General features: G+C 53.6%; 1 protein-coding gene across 3 annotated transcripts in view; it reads left to right on the top strand.

Moving 5' to 3' along the window:
• The window catches only part of acin1b (apoptotic chromatin condensation inducer 1b), a 93343-nt gene that overhangs the window by 41330 nt on the left and 34407 nt on the right, over positions 1 to 17606 (top strand). Inside the window, exons 3-8 of one of the 3 annotated variants that reach the window (XM_059950786.1) lie at positions 296 to 407; positions 4500 to 4586; positions 4778 to 4839; positions 5745 to 7265; positions 7579 to 7782; positions 8203 to 8300. In XM_059950786.1, the coding sequence (XP_059806769.1) occupies positions 296 to 407; positions 4500 to 4586; positions 4778 to 4839; positions 5745 to 7265; positions 7579 to 7782; positions 8203 to 8300 (2084 nt within the window). Of the gene's footprint in view, positions 1 to 295; positions 408 to 4499; positions 4587 to 4777; positions 4840 to 5744; positions 7266 to 7578; positions 7783 to 8202; positions 8301 to 15905; positions 15937 to 17016; positions 17036 to 17606 lie in introns of those variants that run through there. The other 2 variants (XM_059950787.1, XM_059950789.1) reach the window with 2 other exon arrangements.

Raw genomic sequence — 17606 nt, 5'->3', positions numbered from 1 at the left:
AGTCCTGTGCAGGTCTGTAGTCTAGTGCAGTTTTTATGTTGTTTTACGTAGTCTAGTGTAGCCTTGTGCTGTCTCACAGTCCAGTGTAGTTTTGTGTTGTTTCATTTTTACTGTCCACTGTATGGTTGAAATGAGAATAAACTTGGCTGGTTTGTCTACTGTATTTGGTGCTCGGCGGAGGGACGTGTGTGCCGCCGATAGCGCCTGCTGATCCAGTGGAGTGCTGTGTGCAGGGGGATACTACATGGGAGGGATTTAGGTGGGCCAGATTGTGACTGCCAACCGCTTCCTGCAGATCGGCGAGGAGATGAGCTCCAACAGCTTCATCAAGCAGTACCTGGAGACGCAGCAGGAGCTACTGAGGCAGAGGCTGGAGAGGGAGGCACGCGGTGTGGCCGAGGCTGAAGGTAAGGGCGCCGACTGGCGCCTGTTGTCCCACCCCCTATCCTCACCACTTTATCCTTTCTGCTCCCTCCACCCTTCCCTCGTCTCACCTACACTCCCTCACCTCCTCCCCTTTCCTAGTGTCCCATCCTCTCATCCCCTCCCCTTCCCTCGTCTCCATCCTCTCATCCCCTCCCCTTCCCTCGTCTCCATCCTCTCATCCCCTCCCCTTCCCTCGTCTCCATCCTCTCATCCCCTCCCCTTCCCTCGTCTCCCATTCTCTCATCCTCTCCCCTTCCCTCGTCTCCATTCTCTCATCCTCTCCCCTTCCCTCATCTCCCATCCTCTCATCCGCTCCCCTTCCCTCGTCTCCATCCTCTCATCCCCTCCCCTTCCCTCGTCTCCATCCTCTCATCCGCTCCCCTTCCCTCGTCTCCATCCTCTCATCCCCTCCCCTTCCCTCGTCTCCATCCTCTCATCCGCTCCCCTTCCCTCGTCTCCCATCCTCTCATCCCCTCCCCTCGTCTCCCATTCTCATCCCCTCACCTTCCCTCATCTCCCATTCTCATCCCCTCACCTTCCCTCGTCTCCCATTCTCATCCCCTCACCTTCCCTCGTCTCCCATTCTCATCCCCTCACCTTCCCTCGTCTCCCATTCTCATCCCCTCACCTTCCCTCATCTCCCATTCTCATCCCCTCACCTTCCCTCATCTCCCATTCTCATCCCCTCACCTTCCCTCATCTCCCATTCTCATCCCCTCACCTTCCCTCATCTCCCATTCTCATCCCCTCACCTTCCCTCGTCTCCCATTCTCATCCCCTCACCTTCCCTCGTCTCCCATTCTCATCCCCTCACCTTCCCTCATCTCCCATTCTCATCCCCTCACCTTCCCTCGTCTCCCATTCTCATCCCCTCACCTTCCCTCGTCTCCCATTCTCATCCCCTCCCCTTCCCTCATCTCCCATCCTCTCATCCGCTCCCCTTCCCTCGTCTCCCATCCTCTCATCCCCTTCCCTCGTCTCCCATCCTCTCATCCGCTCCCCTTCCCTCGTCTCCCATCCTCTCATCCCCTTCCCTCGTCTCCATCCTCTCATCCCCTCCCCTTCCCTCGTCTCCCATTCTCATCCCCTCACCTTCACTCGTCTCCCATTCTCATCCCCTCACCTTCCCTCATCTCCCATCCTCTCTCACCTCCTGCCCTTACCTCGTCTCCCATCCTCTCTCACCTCCTGCCATTCCCTCGTCTCCCATCCTCTCACCTCCTGCCATTCCCTTGGCTCCCATCCTCTCTATTCCCTCCCGTTCTTACCCTCACCCTTCCCCTTTTTTCTTCTTCCTGGGACCCTTCTCCATGCTCCCCTCCTTCTCCCCACTCCACAATGCAAAAAGACACAAGGAGCAGAGTTAGGCCACTTGGCCTGTCATGTCTGCTCTGCCTTTTTATCATGGCTGATTGATTGTCCCTTTCGACCCCATTCTCCTACATTCTCCCCGCAACCTTTGACACCCTGTCTAATGAACCTACAAACCTATGTTCTAAAAACACCCAAAGACTTTGCCTCCACAAGCAGTCTCTGGCAATGAATTCCACAGATTCACAATCCTCTGGCCAAGGAAATTCTTCCTCATTTCTCTTCTAAAGGGATGTCCCTCTATTCTGAGGCTGTGCCCTCTGGTCCTAGACTCCCCCACTATAGGAAACATCCTCTCCACATCCGCCCTATCTGGTCTTTCACTATTCAATAAGTTCACCTTTCATTCTTCTAAGCTGCATCAAGTACAGGCCCAGAACCATCAAAAGTGCCTCGTATGTTAACCCTTTCATTCCCAATTTATACTAATTTATAATAAATAGTATGTTAAAAAGGACAGTCAGTATAACATAGAAATACAGTTGTATCAGCATGAATTAACAGTCTGATGGCCCGGTGGAAGAAGCTGTCCTGGAGCTTTTATGCTATGGTACTGCTTCCCAGATGACAACAGCTGGAACAGTTTGCGGTTGGGGTGACTGGGGTTCCCAATTATCCTTTGGGCCGTTTTTACACACCTATCTTTGTAAATGTCCTGAATAGTGGGAAGTTTACATCTACAGATGTGCTGGGCTGTCCGCACCACTCTGCGGGACCCTCGGATTGAGGGGAGGTACAGCCCCCATACCAGGGAGTGATGCAGCCAGTCAGGATGCTCTCAATTGTGCTCCTGTAGAAAGTTTTTAGGATTTGCAGGCCCATACCAAACTTCTTCAACCGTCTGAGGTGAAAAGCTCAGTACGTGAGATCCTCAGTGATGTTTATGCCAAGGAACTTAAAGCTGTTCACCCTCTCAACCCCAGATCCATTGATGTCAATAGGGGTTAGCCTGCCTCCATTCCTCCAGTAATCCACAGCCAGCTCCTTTTTTTGTGACATTGAGGGAGAGGGTTGTTTTCTTGACACCACTGTGTCAGGGTGATGACTTCTTCTCTGTAGGCTGCCCCAGTCCTGGGAATCTTTAGGAAATCCAGCATAATCTCGAGACCCTGATTTCTGAATTTGATCCCTGTTCAGACCATTTCCATCTACAGATGTACACTTCCCTTCCCAGTATTCCATCCACCTTTTCCTGCAGCCTCCCTGCTTCCTCAAAACTGCCTGTCCCTCCACTCATCTTTGTATTGTTGCAAACTTGGCCACACAGCCATCAGTTCTATCGTCAAATCCCAACATTGATCCCAACACCGACCAAAGCAGAACACCACTAGTCACCAGGGGCCAACCAGAAAAGACCTCCTTTATTCCCACTCTTTGCCACCTGCCTGTCAAGCAATCATCTATCCATGCTAAATGAGAGAAAATCTGCGGAAGCTGGAAATCCGAGCAGCACACACAAACTGCTGGAGGAACTCAGCAGGTCAGACCACATCAATGGAGAAGAGCACAGTTGACGTTTTGGGCCGAGACCCTTCAGCAGGACTGGGACAGTCAATGCTTCAGGCCGAGACCCTTCAGCAGGACTGCGGAATCCATGGACGCTGCCTGGCTTGCTGAGTTCCTGTAGCGTTTTGTGTCTGTTCTATCCATGCTGGTATCTTTCCTGCAATACTACGGGCTCTTATCTTGTTAGGCAGCCTCGGCACCTTGTCAAAGGCCTTCTGAAAATCCAAGATAGCAACATCCACCAGTTTTCCTTTGCCTATCCTGCCTGTTATCTCCTCAAAGAATTCCAATAGATTTGTCAGTGAAAATTTCCCCTTAAGCAGAGAAGGTATGCCTCCAAGAACGACAAAACCTCATCCTTAATAATGGACTCCCAACATCCTCCCAACCGCTGATAAAGAGTGGAGTGATATTTGCAATCTTCCGTACCTCGAACCATCCTAGAATCTATTGATTCTTAAAAGATCACTACTAATGCCTCCACAATCTCTTCAGCCACCTCTTTTGGAGCCCTGGGGCGTAGTCCATCTGGTTCAGGTGATTTATCTACCCTCAGACCTCCTATTCTCCACATCCTCCTCCCCCCACCCCTGCCCTGTCACATTCCTCTTTTTCCTTCCCCTCTCTTTCCATGCCTCCCAATCCCTCTAACTCTCCCTCCCTTTCTCTCCATAACCCTGTGGGGATAAAGTGAAACAGAGGGTGGGGAAGAGGTTCACCCAGATGCTGCCTGGATTAGAGGGCATAAGAGGGTGGATAAACCTGGGTTGTTCGCTCTGGAGCAGCGGAGGCTGAAGAAAGACCTAATGAAGATTAGGGAGGCACTGATAAAGGAGACAGCTGATAATCTTCCTCCCCGGGGTGGAAATATCTAATACCAGTTAAGGTGAGGGAAGTTCAAAGGAGATGTGTGGGGCAAGTGTTTTGAGTGGAGAGGGTCAGGGATGTACTGCTGGGGGTGGGGGTGGAGGCAGATATAACAGAGGGATTTAAATGTCTGTTAGACTCATGGCTGTGTGGGAAATGGGCACGGTGGGGGCAGAAGGGATTAGTTACCAGCTTGGTTAGTTGACCGCAATCTCACAAGCTGACGCAAGGTGGTGGTGGTATTGGTACAATGGGCGGAAAGGCTGAAGTCTGCGCGGTTGTAAGTGAGGAGGGGGTCCCGTTTCTCACACTTTCCTCTGACGGTGTAGAGGTGGACTCGGACAGTGAGAGTACCGACACCCCCGCCCTTCAACCTCAGGAGTCTGGCAACAGCCCTGGAACCGTCGACCCTCCAGGTAGGTAGGAGGGTGATGGGGATGGGGGAGGAGGGAGGGGAGAGGGTGATGGGTGGAGCAATCGAGGGGGTGTTGAGGAGGGTTATGGGCTTTGGAGGGGGTGGGGCAAAGGGAGGGTGTCACAACCAGTCGGCGTGGAGCTGCAGGGTTCTGAGGCACTGAGTGTGACTGTCTTTGCCTCTCCCTCGCAGACTCGGGCAATCAGAAGAGTGAGCCAGCAGAGGACGGTGGGGGCAGCTCACCCGTTGGACAGGTAACTGCCCCTCCCTCCCACCCCTGCCTCTCTATACCTGCCCTGCCTCCTCTTCCTCCTCTCTATCCCCATTCCCTCTGCCCTGGAGTTCCCTCCACTCTCTCTGCCTCATTCCACTCCTCCTCTGCTACTCCCCACCTCTCTCTTTACGCACTGCCCTGCCGTCTCCCTCCACCTCCCTCCCTCCTTTCCGCCTTTTCCACAGTGTGCGTAGAGTGTGTGTTGGGATGGGGGGGTGGGGATGTGTGCTGTTAAGTTGGCTTGTTTTTGGCAGGTGTATTGAGATGCCATTAACTGAAACTTGTACACAGCTCATACAGATCAATGCTTCGAGCAGATCAAGGTAAAACAGTAACAGTGCAGAACAGAGAGTCAAGTGCCAGTAGACAATAAGGTGCAAGGTTAAACAAGGTCGGATATGAGGTCAAGAGCCTGCCTTATTGTACTAGGGAACTGGTCAGTAGCCTTATAACAGTGGGTTGAAGCTGTCCTTGAGCTGGGTGAGATTTGCTTTCAGGCTTCTGTGTCTTCTCCCCACCCTGGACATTCCCTCTTCCCTCCCCTTGCATTGGGGAGGAGATGCAAAAGCCTTAGAGCTCATGCTGTACCTCCAGCTTCTACTCCACTGTTATCCAACTGTGAAATGGTCCCCAAATACGGTAAGATGGACTCTTGACTCACAATCAGCATCTTTCTGGTCCTCACACCCTATTGTCTGCCAGCATTTACTTCCACACTCCATTTTGCATTTTGTTAGTGCTTCACCTTGTACGACCCAATGTAATGGTCTATTCATCACAGAGGAGCTGCCAACGGCAGCAGTCTGGACAAAGAAACATGTTGATGCTGACCCCTGTTCATCTCTTCCCTCCCCTCTCCCCTCTCTCTCCTCACTTCCCCTTCAGGAGGACGATGTTCTGTCAGGTCAGAGTGCACCCCCAACTTTAGAGGTGGAAGGCAGTCGGTGCTCAGAGGGTGAGGAGGAAGAGGAGGAGGAGGAGGTAGAAGGAATGGCCGGCTCCCAAGGAGATCCCTCGCCCACCACCCAGCGACGCCGCTGGCACCAGCAGGAGGGCCCGCGCGAGCCTGCTCTGCCTCGTCTCCGCCGGGGGGCTCCACTTGGCCGTCCCCGGCGCTCTCCTCTCCCTGCTGCCCCCCCTGAACTTGAGAGGGGGGGCTATGCACCCCTCTCCCCCCCTCCCCAGCTGTCTGAGCAGCAGCCTGCCCCTTCCCGCGGGGACCAGGAGCTTGAGGAGGGGCCACCGCTGCTCGAGTCCCAGCAGGAAGCCACACGCTCTCCACCCTCCTTAGACCAGCCCGTGAAGGAGCCACTCCCAGAGGCAAACCAGCAGGACAGTGGAGGTCTTCCCCTGGCCCACCATGCTCTAGCAGAGCCTTCTGTCCAGCTGGAGACACCTCCCCCACCTTCACTCCAGAAGGAAATGTCTCCGGCACAATCCCAGCAGGAGGACAGATCTCCAGCAGAATTCCAGCAGGAGGGAAGTTCTCCAGCAGAATCCCCAAAGGAGGAAGGGTCTCCTTCAGAATCCCAGAGGGAGGAAGGGTCTCCTTCAGAATCCCAGAGGGAGGAAGGGTCTCCTTCAGAATCCAAGAGAGAGGAAGGATCTCCTTCAGAATCCCAGAGGGAGGAAGGGTCTCCTTCAGAATCCCAGCAGGAGGAAAGGTCTCCTTCAGAATCCCAGCAGGAGGAAGGGTCTCCTTCAGAATCCCAGCGGGAGGAAAGGTCTCCTTCAGAATCCCACCAGAAGAGAAGGTTTCCTTCAGATTCCCAGAAGAAAGAAGGGTCTCCAGCAGAATCCCAGCAGGATGAAGAATCTCCAGCAGAATCCCAGCAGGAGGCATCTCCAGCAGAATCCCAGCAGAAGGCATTTCCAGCAGAATCCCAGCAGGAAGTGTCTCCCGCAGAATCTCAGCAGGATGTATTTCTACGTGAAACCCAGCAGGAAGAGTTGTCTCCAACAAAGTCCCAGCAGAAGGAAGTATCTCCATCTTTGCAGAAGGAAAATACTCATCACCTGACCCAGCAGGGGAGGGAAGGATCCCCACCAGTGTCACAGCAGAAGAAGCAGACTCCTGGCCCGTCCCCACCTAGCACCCGCAGGGCTAGCAGAGATTCAAAGGAGGGTGAGGATTCCCCCTCAGAACAGGGACCAGGAGAGGGCGAGAGGTCGAGGGGAGCGCCCTCTCCCCTCTCCACCTCGCACCATGACAGGGACACTTCCCCTGGGAAACGGTCCTGCTCAAGATCGGGCTCCAAGAACAAGGGCAGGTCCTCATCCTCCTCCTCATCGTCCTCTACCTCCTCCACCTCATCATCATCCTCCTCCTCCTCCTCCTCATCATCCTCCACCTCTGAGAGAGACCAGGTCCGGAGGAGATCCAAGGCGATGTCTAATGACGCAGAGGTAAGGACAAGAGGAGCCATTCACCGTCTCTGCCCTCTTCTCCCTCCCTCCCTGATTCCGTGCGCTCCCTCGCTCCCCGTCACCACCTGCTCCTCCTTCCCTGGCTCCCCGTCTCGCACCCCCTCACTCCCCACATCCATCGCTCCTCTGTTCCTCCCTCCTGTCTCAATCCTTTCCCTTCCCGTTTCCATGACAATACTTCCTCTCTCCCTACCACCCCATTCCATGACCCCTTCTGACCCCACTCCCTCCCTCCCTCCCTCCCGTCTGCATGACCCTCCTCGATGACTGAGCCTTGTTTTCCGGTATGCAGTCACGTCGAAGGGATGGTGAAGAGCCCTGTGGCCGGGAGAGCAGCCGACCCCAGAGCCCAGCTGTGGACCCTGAGCCCAGACCAGGCACTGCCGCCCTCGACCCCAGCAGGGTTGGGGGCAAGCGGCTGCCTGCGGGGAGGGAGGGGTCGCCTAATACCCCCTCAGGCTCCAAACGGCGCAGGACCTCCCAGGAGAGAAGGGAGGTGAGTGGGGAGAAGGTCAGGAGGAGGGAGGAAACATTGGAGTGAGGAAGGAGGGTGAGACTGGAGGGGGTGGAGGGCTGTGAGGAGGGATTTAGGAAGTGAGGGGCTGTGAGGAGGGATGGAGGAAGTGAGGGGCTGTGAGGAGGGAGGGATGGAGGGAGCTGGGGCTGTGAGGAGGGATGGGAGTTGGGGGCTAAGAAGGGATGGAGGGAATTGGGGGCTGTGAGGAGGGATGAAGTGAGGGGCTGTGAGAAGGGATGGAGTGGGAAGCAGGAGGGATGGAGGGAGTGGGGGCTGAGGAGGGATGCAGGGAGTAAGGGGCTGAGAGGAGCGAGGGAGTGAGGGGCTATGGAGGGATGGAGAGAGTGAGGGGCTGAGAGGAGGGAGGGGAGAGCTGACTGCCGCTTGTCTCTACCACAGACAGAAAGATCTGCGGAGACAGTTACCGAGCCGAGGTCCCGACAGGAACGTCGCCGCCCACAAGATCGGGCAGGCTCACCCACAGAGAGACAGCAGCAGTGAGTGTGGGAGGGGCTGTTGGACCGCGTGACTGGGGCATGGGAAATTTGGGTCTGTGCTCTGTTAGATCGCAAACACATACTCAACCAGTACACACAACTGTCCCTGGTTTGAACAACAAGATTGGTTGGATACTCACATCGGGCTGTGGGATGAGAGCGGGGACTGACTCAGGGCTGTGGGATTAGTGAGGGGACTGAGAGGGCTGTGGGGAGGGATGGGGGCAGTGGGATTAGTGTGGGGACTGACTTGGGGCTGTGGGAAGATAGTGAGGCGGTGGGATTAATGTGGAGACTGATACAGCAATATTGAGAGCAGGGAGGTGGGATTAGTGTGGGAACTAATTCTGGGCTGACAGTGGGAAAGTGGGATTAGAGTGGGACTGACAGGGCAGTGGGATTTTAAAGTTGAACTGATGCGGGGTTGTGGGGAGAGTGGGATGTTGGGATTGGTGTAGGGACTGACACAGGGCTGTGTTTGAGAGATTGGTGCAGTGGGATTAGTGTAGGGACTGACACAGGGCTGTGTTTGAGAGATTGGTGCAGTGGGATTAGTGCAGGGACTGACACGGCTGTGGGGAGAGGTTTGGTTGGTGGGATTAGTTTGGGGACTGACACTGGGCTGTGGGGAGAGAGTGGGGCGGTGGGATTAGTGAGGGACTGACACAGGGCTGTGGGGAGAGGTTTGGTTGGTGGGATTAGTTTGGGGACTGACACTGGGCTGTGGGGAGAGAGTGGGGCGGTGGGATTAGTGAAGGACTGACACAGGGCTGTGGGGAGAGGTTTGGTTGGTGGGATTAGTTTGGGGACTGACACAGGGCTGTGGGGAGAGAGTGGGGCGGTGGGATTAATGTGGGACTGACACAGGGCTGTGGGGAGAGAGTGGGCCGGTGGGATTAATGTGGGACTGACACACGGCTGTGGGGAGAGAGTGGGATGTTGGGATTAGTGTAGGGACTGACACATGGCTGTGGGGAAAGGTTTGGTTGGTGGGATTAGTTTGGGGACTGACACGGCTGTGGGGAGAGAGTGGGGTGGTGGGATTAGTGTGGGACTGACACAGGGCTGTGGGGAGAGGTTTGGTTGGTGGGATTAGTTTGGGGACTGACACGGCTGTGGGGAGAGATTGGGGTGGTGGGATTAGTGTGGGACTGACACAGGGCTGTGGGGAGAGGTTTGGTTGGTGGGATTAGTTTGGGGACTGACACAGGGCTGTGGGGAGAGAGTGGGGCAGTGGGATTAGTGTAGGGACTGACACAGGGCTGTGTTTGAGAGATTGGTGCAGTGGGATTAGTGTAGGGACTGACACAGGGCTGTGTTTGAGAGATTGGTGCAGTGGGATTAGTGAGGGACTGACACAGGGCTGTGGGGAGAGGTTTGGTTGGTGGGATTAGTTTGGGGACTGACACAGGGCTGTGGGGAGAGAGTGGGGCGGTGGGATTAATGTGGGACTGACACAGGGCTGTGGGGAGAGAGTGGGCCGGTGGGATTAATGTGGGACTGACACACGGCTGTGGGGAGAGAGTGGGATGTTGGGATTAGTGTAGGGACTGACACATGGCTGTGGGGAGAGGTTTGGTTGGTGGGATTAGTTTGGGGACTGACACGGCTGTGGGGAGAGAGTGGGGTGGTGGGATTAGTGTGGGACTGACACAGGGCTGTGGGGAGAGGTTTGGTTGGTGGGATTAGTTTGGGGACTGACACGGCTGTGGGGAGAGATTGGGGTGGTGGGATTAGTGTGGGACTGACACAGGGCTGTGGGGAGAGGTTTGGTTGGTGGGATTAGTTTGGGGACTGACACAGGGCTGTGGGGAGAGAGTGGGGCGGTGGGATTAATGTGGGACTGACACAGGGCTGTGGGGAGAGAGTGGGCCGGTGGGATTAATGTGGGACTGACACACGGCTGTGGGGAGAGAGTGGGATGTTGGGATTAGTGTAGGGACTGACACATGGCTGTGGGGAGAGGTTTGGTTGGTGGGATTAGTTTGGGGACTGACACGGCTGTGGGGAGAGAGTGGGGTGGTGGGATTAGTGTGGGACTGACACAGGGCTGTGGGGAGAGGTTTGGTTGGTGGGATTAGTTTGGGGACTGACACGGCTGTGGGGAGAGATTGGGGTGGTGGGATTAGTGTGGGACTGACACAGGGCTGTGGGGAGAGGTTTGGTTGGTGGGATTAGTTTGGGGACTGACACAGGGCTGTGGGGAGAGAGTGGGGCAGTGGGATTAGTGTAGGGACTGACACAGGGCTGTGTTTGAGAGATTGGTGCAGTGGGATTAATGAGGGACTGACACAGGGCTGTGGGGAGAGGTTCAGTTGGTGGGATTAGTTTGGGGACTGACATGGTATATGGGGAGGGAGTTGGGTGGTGGGATTAGTGTGGTGAGTGGGAATTAAAGGATCCTTTTCTGGTTGGCTGCCAGTGACAAGTGGTGTTCTGCAGGGGTCAGTATTGGGACCACTTCTTATGCTGTTTATCAATGATTTAGATGATAGAAAATAGGTGCAGGAGTAGGCCATTTGGCCCTTTGAGCCTGCACCGCCATTCAGTATGATCATGGCTGATAAACCAACTCAGAACCCTGTACCTGCTTTCTTTCCATACCCCTGATCCCTTTAGCCACATCTAACTTCCTCTTAAATATAGCCAATGAACCGGCCTCCACTGTTCCCTGTGGCAGAGAATTCCATAGATTCACCACTCTCTGTGTGAAGAAGTTTTTTCTCATCTTGGTCCTAAGAGGCTTCCCCTTTATCCTTAAATTGTGACCCCTCGTACTGGACTTCCCCAACATCGGAAACAATCTTCCTGCATCTAGCCTGTCTAATCCCTTTAGAATTTTATACGTTTCAATAAGATCTCCCCTCAATCTTCTAAATTCCAGTGAGTATAAGCCTAGTCGATCCAGTCTTTCTTCATATGAAAGTCCTGCCAACCCAGGAATCAATCTGGTGAACTTTCTCTGTACTCCCTCTATGGCAAGAATGTCTTTCCTCAGATTAGGGGACCAAAACTGCACACAATATTCTAGGTGCCTTGTACAACTGCAGTAGAACCTCCCTGCTCCTGTACTCAAATCCTTTTGCTATGAATGCCAACATACCATTTGCCTTTTTCACCGCCTGCTGTACCTGCATGCCCACCTTCAATGACTGGTGTACAATGACACCCAGGTCTCGTTGTACCTCCCCTTTTCCTAATTGGCCACCGGTCAGATAATAATCTGTTTTCCTGTTCTTGCAACCAAAGTGGATAACCTCACATTTATCCACATTAAATTGCATCTGCCATGAATTTGCCCACTCACCAAACCTATCCAAGTCACCCTGCATCCTTTTAGCTTCCTCCTCACAGCTAACACCGCCGCCCAGCTTCGTGTCATCCGCAAACTTGGAGATGCTGCATTTAATTCCCTTGTCTAAATCATTAATATATATTATAAACAACTGGGGTCCCAGCACTGAGCGTTGCGGTACCCCACTAGTCACGGCCTGCCATTCTGAAAAGGTCCCGTTTACTCCCACTCTTTGCTTCCTGTCTGCCAACCAATTCTCTATCCACCTCAATACCATACCCCCAATACTGTGTGCTTTAAGTTTGCACACTAATCTCCTGTGTGGGACTTTGTCAAAAGCCTTCTGAAAATCTAAATATACCACATCCACTGGTTCTCCCCTATCCACTCTACTAGTTACATCTCCAAAAAATTCTATAAGATTCGTCAGACATGATTTTCCTTTTACAAATCCATGCTGACTTTGTCCGATGATTTCACCTCTTTCCAAATATGCTGTTATCACATCTTTGATAACTGACTCTAGCATTTTCCCCACCACCGATGTCAGACACACTGGTCTATAATTCCCTGGTTTCTCTCTCCCTCCTTTTTAAAAAAGTGGGGTTACATTAGCCACCCTCCAATCCTCGGGAACTAATCCAGAATCTAAGGAGTTTTGAAAAATTATCACTAATGCGTCCACTATTTCTTGGGCTACTTCCTTAAGCACTCTGGGATGCAGACCATCTGGCCCTGGGGATTTATCTGCCTTTAATCCCTTCAATTTACCTAATACTACTTCCCTACTAACATGTATTTCCCTGAGTTCCTCCATCTCACTAGACCCTTGGTCCCTTACTATTTCCGGAAGATTATTTATGTCCTCCTTAGTGAAGACAGAACCAAAGTAGTTATTCAATTGGTCTGCCATGTCCTTGTTCCTTATGATCAATTCACCTGTTTCTGACTGTAAAGGACCTACATTTGTCTTGACTAATCATTTTCTTTTCATGTATCTATAAAAGCTTTTACAGTCAGTTTTTATGTTCCCTGCCAGCTTTCTCTCATAATCTTTTTTCCCTTTCCTAATTAAGCCCTTTGTCCTCCTCTGCTGGTCTCTGAATTTCTCCCAGTCCTCAGGTGTGCTGCTTTTTTTTGCTAATTTATATGTTTCTTCTTTGGACTTGATACTATCCCTAACTTCCCTTGTCAGTCATGGGTGCACTACCTTCCCTGGTTTATTCTTTTGCCAAACTGGGATGAACAATGGGATGATGTAATAGATGGCTTTGTTGCCAAGTTTGCAGATGATACGAAGATTGGTGGAGGGGCAGGTAGTGTTGAGGAATCAGGTAGGATGCAGAAGGACTTAAGACAAATTAGGAGAATGGGAAAGAAAGTGGCAAATGAAATACAATGTTGGAAAATGCATGGTTGTACACTTTGATAGTAGAAATAAATGTGCAGGATATTTTCGAAATGGGGAGAAAATCCAGGAATCTGAGATGCAGAGGGACTTGGGAGTCCTTGTGCAGAACACCCTGAAGGTTAACGTGCAGGTTGAATGCGTATGCGTGCATTGTGCCTCTTGTGTATACCCCGTCAATCTATCCAAAGTAACGATATTGCTTCCCAGGGTCTGATTTCTCTCCCACTCGTCCTACATTCCAATAACACGTGAGATGCCTCCAGAAGCTGACACTGTCTACATTCACTGAAGTATGTTTACTAAGTCTAAACGATGTGGCATTTAAGACCATAAGACCATAAGATACAGGAGCAGAATTAGGCCATTTGGCCCATCGAGTCTGCTTCGCCATTTCCTCTCAGCCCCAATTTCATGCCTTCTTTCCGTGTCCCTTCATGCACTCACTAATCAAGAATGTATCATCCTCTGCCTTAAGTATACATAAATGGGGAGAAAATCCAGGAATCTGAGATGCAGAGGGACTTGGGAGTCCTTGTGCAGAACACCCTGAAGGTTAACGTGCAGGGTGAGTTAGTGAGGAAGGCAAATTCAATGTTAGCATTCATTTCAAGAGATCTAGATTACAAGAACAGGGATGTGATGCTGAGGCTTTATAAGGCCCTAGTGAGGCCTCACCTTTAGTATTGTGAACAGTTTTGGGCTCCTCATCTTAGAAGAGAGGGACCAGAGGAGGTTCACAAGGATAATTCCAGGAATGAAAGAGTTATCATACGAGAAGCATTTGATGGCTCTGAGTCTGTATTCGCTGGAATTCAGGATGAGGGGGGGAACCTCATTGAAACCTTTCGAATGTTGAAAGGCCTAGACAGAGTGGATGTGGAAAGCATGTTTCCCATGGTGGGGGAGCTTAGGACAAGAGGGCACAGCCTCAGGATAGAGGAACGCCCTTTCAAAACAGATGCAGAGAAATTTCTTTAGCCAACGTGTGTGGAATTTGTTGCCACATGCGTCTGTGGAGGCCTGGTTGTCAGGTGTATTTAAAGCAGAGTTTGATAGGTTTTTCATCGGACATGGCATCAAAGGTTACGGGGAGAAGGCTGGGAACTGGGGATGATGATGAGATGGGAAAAAAGGATCAGCCATGATTGAATGGCGGAGCAGACTCGATGGTCCAGATGGCCTAATTCTGCTCCTGTGTCTTATGCCACAGGGCAGGTTTGATTGCCACCTGGGCTTCGATTCCAATCACCCACTGTGTCAGTTTGTGACGCTGTTTGTGGACGTGGTCTGGGTGCTGAGCGGCAGATCTGGTATGGACATCAATGAAAGAACAAGTGTTGACAGGATTCTGTGTCCCAGACATTTCATGGGTTCTGTTCTGCTGGGGTGACCCCTTCAAGTGGCACTGAGAACTTCGTAGGGTGCTGCCTCCTGGGGTTTGGGGAGGTGGGAGACTGCACACACTGATGGAAGCAAAGAGGGAGCCGGGAGGTGGAGTGCCCGTGCAAGGTCAGTACTGGGGGAAGGGTCACAGCCTCTACCCCTCCCCTCTCCTTCATTCTGTTCCACCTCCCTTCAGTCTCCCACAACTCTGCCCCTCCCCTCCCCCTCCCCCTCCCCCCTCCCCTCCCCTCCCCCTCCCCCCTCCTCCCCCCTCCCCCCTCCTCCCCTCCCCCCTCCTCCCCCCTCCTCCCCTCCCCCCTCCTCCCCTCCCCCCTCCTCCCCTCCTCCCCTCCCCACTCCTCCCCTCCTCCCCTCCCCCCTCCTCCCCTTCCCCCTCCCCCTCCCCTTCCCCTCCCTCCCCCTCCCTCCCCCTCCCCTTCCCCTCCCTCCCCCTCCCCTTCCCCTCCCTCTCTCTCCCCCCTCCCTCTCTCTCCCCCCTCCCTCTCTCTCCCCCTCCCTCTCTCTCCCCCCCTCCCTCTCTCTCCCCCCCTCCCCCTCTCTCCCCCCTCCCCCTCTCTCCCCCCCTCTCTCTCTCCCCCCTCCCTCTCTCTCCCCCCTCCCTCTCTCTCCCCCCCCTCCTCCCCTCCTCCCCTTCCCCCTCCCCCTCCCCTTCCCCTCCCTCCCCTTCCCCTCCCTCCCCCTCCCCTTCCCCTCCCTCCCCCTCCCCTTCCCCTCCCTCCCCCTCCCCTTCCCCCCCCTCCCTCCCTCCCCTTCCCCTCCCTCCCCTTCCCCTCCCTCCCTCCCCTTCCCCTCCCTCCCTCCCCTTCCCCTCCCTCCCTCCCCTTCCCCTTCCCCTCCCTCCCCTTCCCCTCCCTCCCTCCCCTTCCCCTCCCTCCCTCCCCTTCCCCTTCCCCTCCCTCCCCTTCCCCTCCCTCCCTCCCCTTCCCCTTCCCCTCCCTCCCTCCCCTTCCCCTCCCTCCCTCCCCTTCCCCTCCCTCCCTCCCCTTCCCCTTCCCCTCCCTCCCTCCCCTTCCCCTTCCCCTCCCTCCCTCCCCTTCCCCTTCCCCTCCCTCCCTCCCCTTCCCCTTCCCCTCCCTCCCTCCCCTTCCCCTCCCTCCCTCCCCTTCCCCTCCCTCCCTCCCCTTCCCCTCCCTCCCTCCCCTTCCCCTTCCCCTCCCTCCCTCCCCTTCCCCTTCCCCTCCCTCCCTCCCCTTCCCCTTCCCCTCCCTCCCTCCCCTTCCCCTTCCCCTCCCTCCCTCCCCTTCCCCTCCCTCCCTCCCCTTCCCCTTCCTCCCTCCCCTTCCCCTTCCCCTCCCTCCCTCCCCTTCCCCTCCCCCTCTCCCCCTCCCCTCCCTTCCCCCCTCACACGCTCCCTCTTACTCTCTCCCCCACCCTCACGGCTCCCGTTCCCCGTCCTCTCCCAGGTTTTGCCGGTTTCTGCCAACAGGCGCGCTGCGGCCAGTCGGGGGCGGGCTGCGCTCTGATTGGCGGAGCGCGGGGTCCTTCGACCGGGCGTGTGGCGGCGGTAAGATGGCGGCGGTCAGAGAGTGAGGGCGACGGACGGAGGGGGAGGGAGAGGGGTAGGGGAACGGAGGCTCTGGGGTTGAGTGGCTCAGGGAGAGAGTCGATAGTGTTGTTGTGGGGTGTGTTCGAGAGAGACGCAGAGTGGGTACGTGTGGGACCGAGGGGAGTGGGAGGAACGGGGTTGATGTGGAGGGTGGGAGGAACAGAAGAAAGGAGGGAGGGATGAACGGGGAAGGAGGAGGGGGTAGATGAATAAGGAAGGGGAGAGGTTGAGGGGAAAATGGGGATGAAAGTGAAGAGGGGTGCCCCTGAAGACGGAGTAAGGATGAGAGGAAGGGAAGGATGCAAAGTCAGGGAAAGGAGGAATAATGAATGGGGATGAGAAGGGAAGGGGATTGGTTGAAGATGGTGACTTGAAGGAGGGAGAGAGGGGAGGAAAGGTGAGGGAGAGTGGATGTTAAACGATAGGGTGCTGTTTGGTAGAAGAAGAGATGAGTGAAAAACGAGGGAATGAAGTAGGGTTATAGTCGAAGGAGGGGCGATAATGAGGAAAAGGGAGGGAGGGGTTTCAGTGGAGATGAAGTTGGAATGAAAGATGGAGATGGAAAGGAGAACGAGATGAAATGGGAGAAGTGGTTGAGAAGGATGGAGTAAGGGGAGGTATGAAGGGTTGGAGAGGTAAGGGGGAGAAGGGTGGGATGGTAGGACATGAGATGGTGAGGGGGAGAAGTATTGAGGGAAGGGATGATGGAAGAAAAAGGGGATGGGTTTAGAAGGGGGGATGGGTGAGGGGCTTAGGGTGACGGGTAAAAAGAGAAACCAACGGGGAACATCGGAAAGATGAATTTGAAATTTGTAATTGTGTTTTTGTTGTGACAAAGTGCAAAACAGTGAAATCATTTTGATTTCCATGCCTTGCATACAGAACATTTCTTCACTCCAATACGTAGGGAAAAAAATAACTGAATGTAGAATAAAGTGTGACAGATACAGAGAAAGTGAAGTACAGGCAGATAATGAGCTGCAAAAACCATGACCGGGTAGATTGTGAGGTCAGGGCTGCATCTCATTGTACAAGGGAACAGCTCAATAATGGGGAACAGGCAGAACTTGAGCCTAGAGGTATGCATTCTCAGGCTTTTTTATATCTTTTATATCTTTTTTATATCTTTTTATAATGGGAGGGGGAGAAGAGGGACTGTCTGGAGTAGGTAGTGACTTCAATTTCGTTGGCTGCTTTACTGAGGCATTGATAAGTGTAGACAGAGTCCCTGGAGGAGAGGCTGGTTTCTGTGATGTTTTGAGCTGTGTCCACAAGACACAGACAGAGCAGTTTCTGTACTAAGACATGATGTACGTATCAGGATACAATGCTTTTTGCGGTGCATTAACAAATATTGGCGAGCAAGATGGAGGGTGGTGATATTAGAAAGAGAGAGAACCTAGAACATTATAGCACAGTGTAGCCCCCTGGCCCATGAGGTTATACCTCACTTGACCTGCTCTAAGGTCAATCCTCTTTCTCCTATATCACTTTCCTCCTATGTAGCCCTCATTTATGTCACTATCTAAGAGTTTCTTGTATATTCCTAATGTAGTTGCTTCTACCACCACCTCTGGCATGGTGTTCTACTCTTGTATTAAAAAAAAAACATATCTGACATCCCCCGATACTTTCCTCCAATTACCTTAA

The sequence above is a fragment of the Hypanus sabinus genome, chromosome 26, assembly GCF_030144855.1.
Source record: "Hypanus sabinus isolate sHypSab1 chromosome 26, sHypSab1.hap1, whole genome shotgun sequence".
Taxonomy (NCBI): Eukaryota; Metazoa; Chordata; class Chondrichthyes; order Myliobatiformes; family Dasyatidae; genus Hypanus; species Hypanus sabinus.
This window is presented reverse-complemented; position numbering and strand designations above follow the sequence as displayed.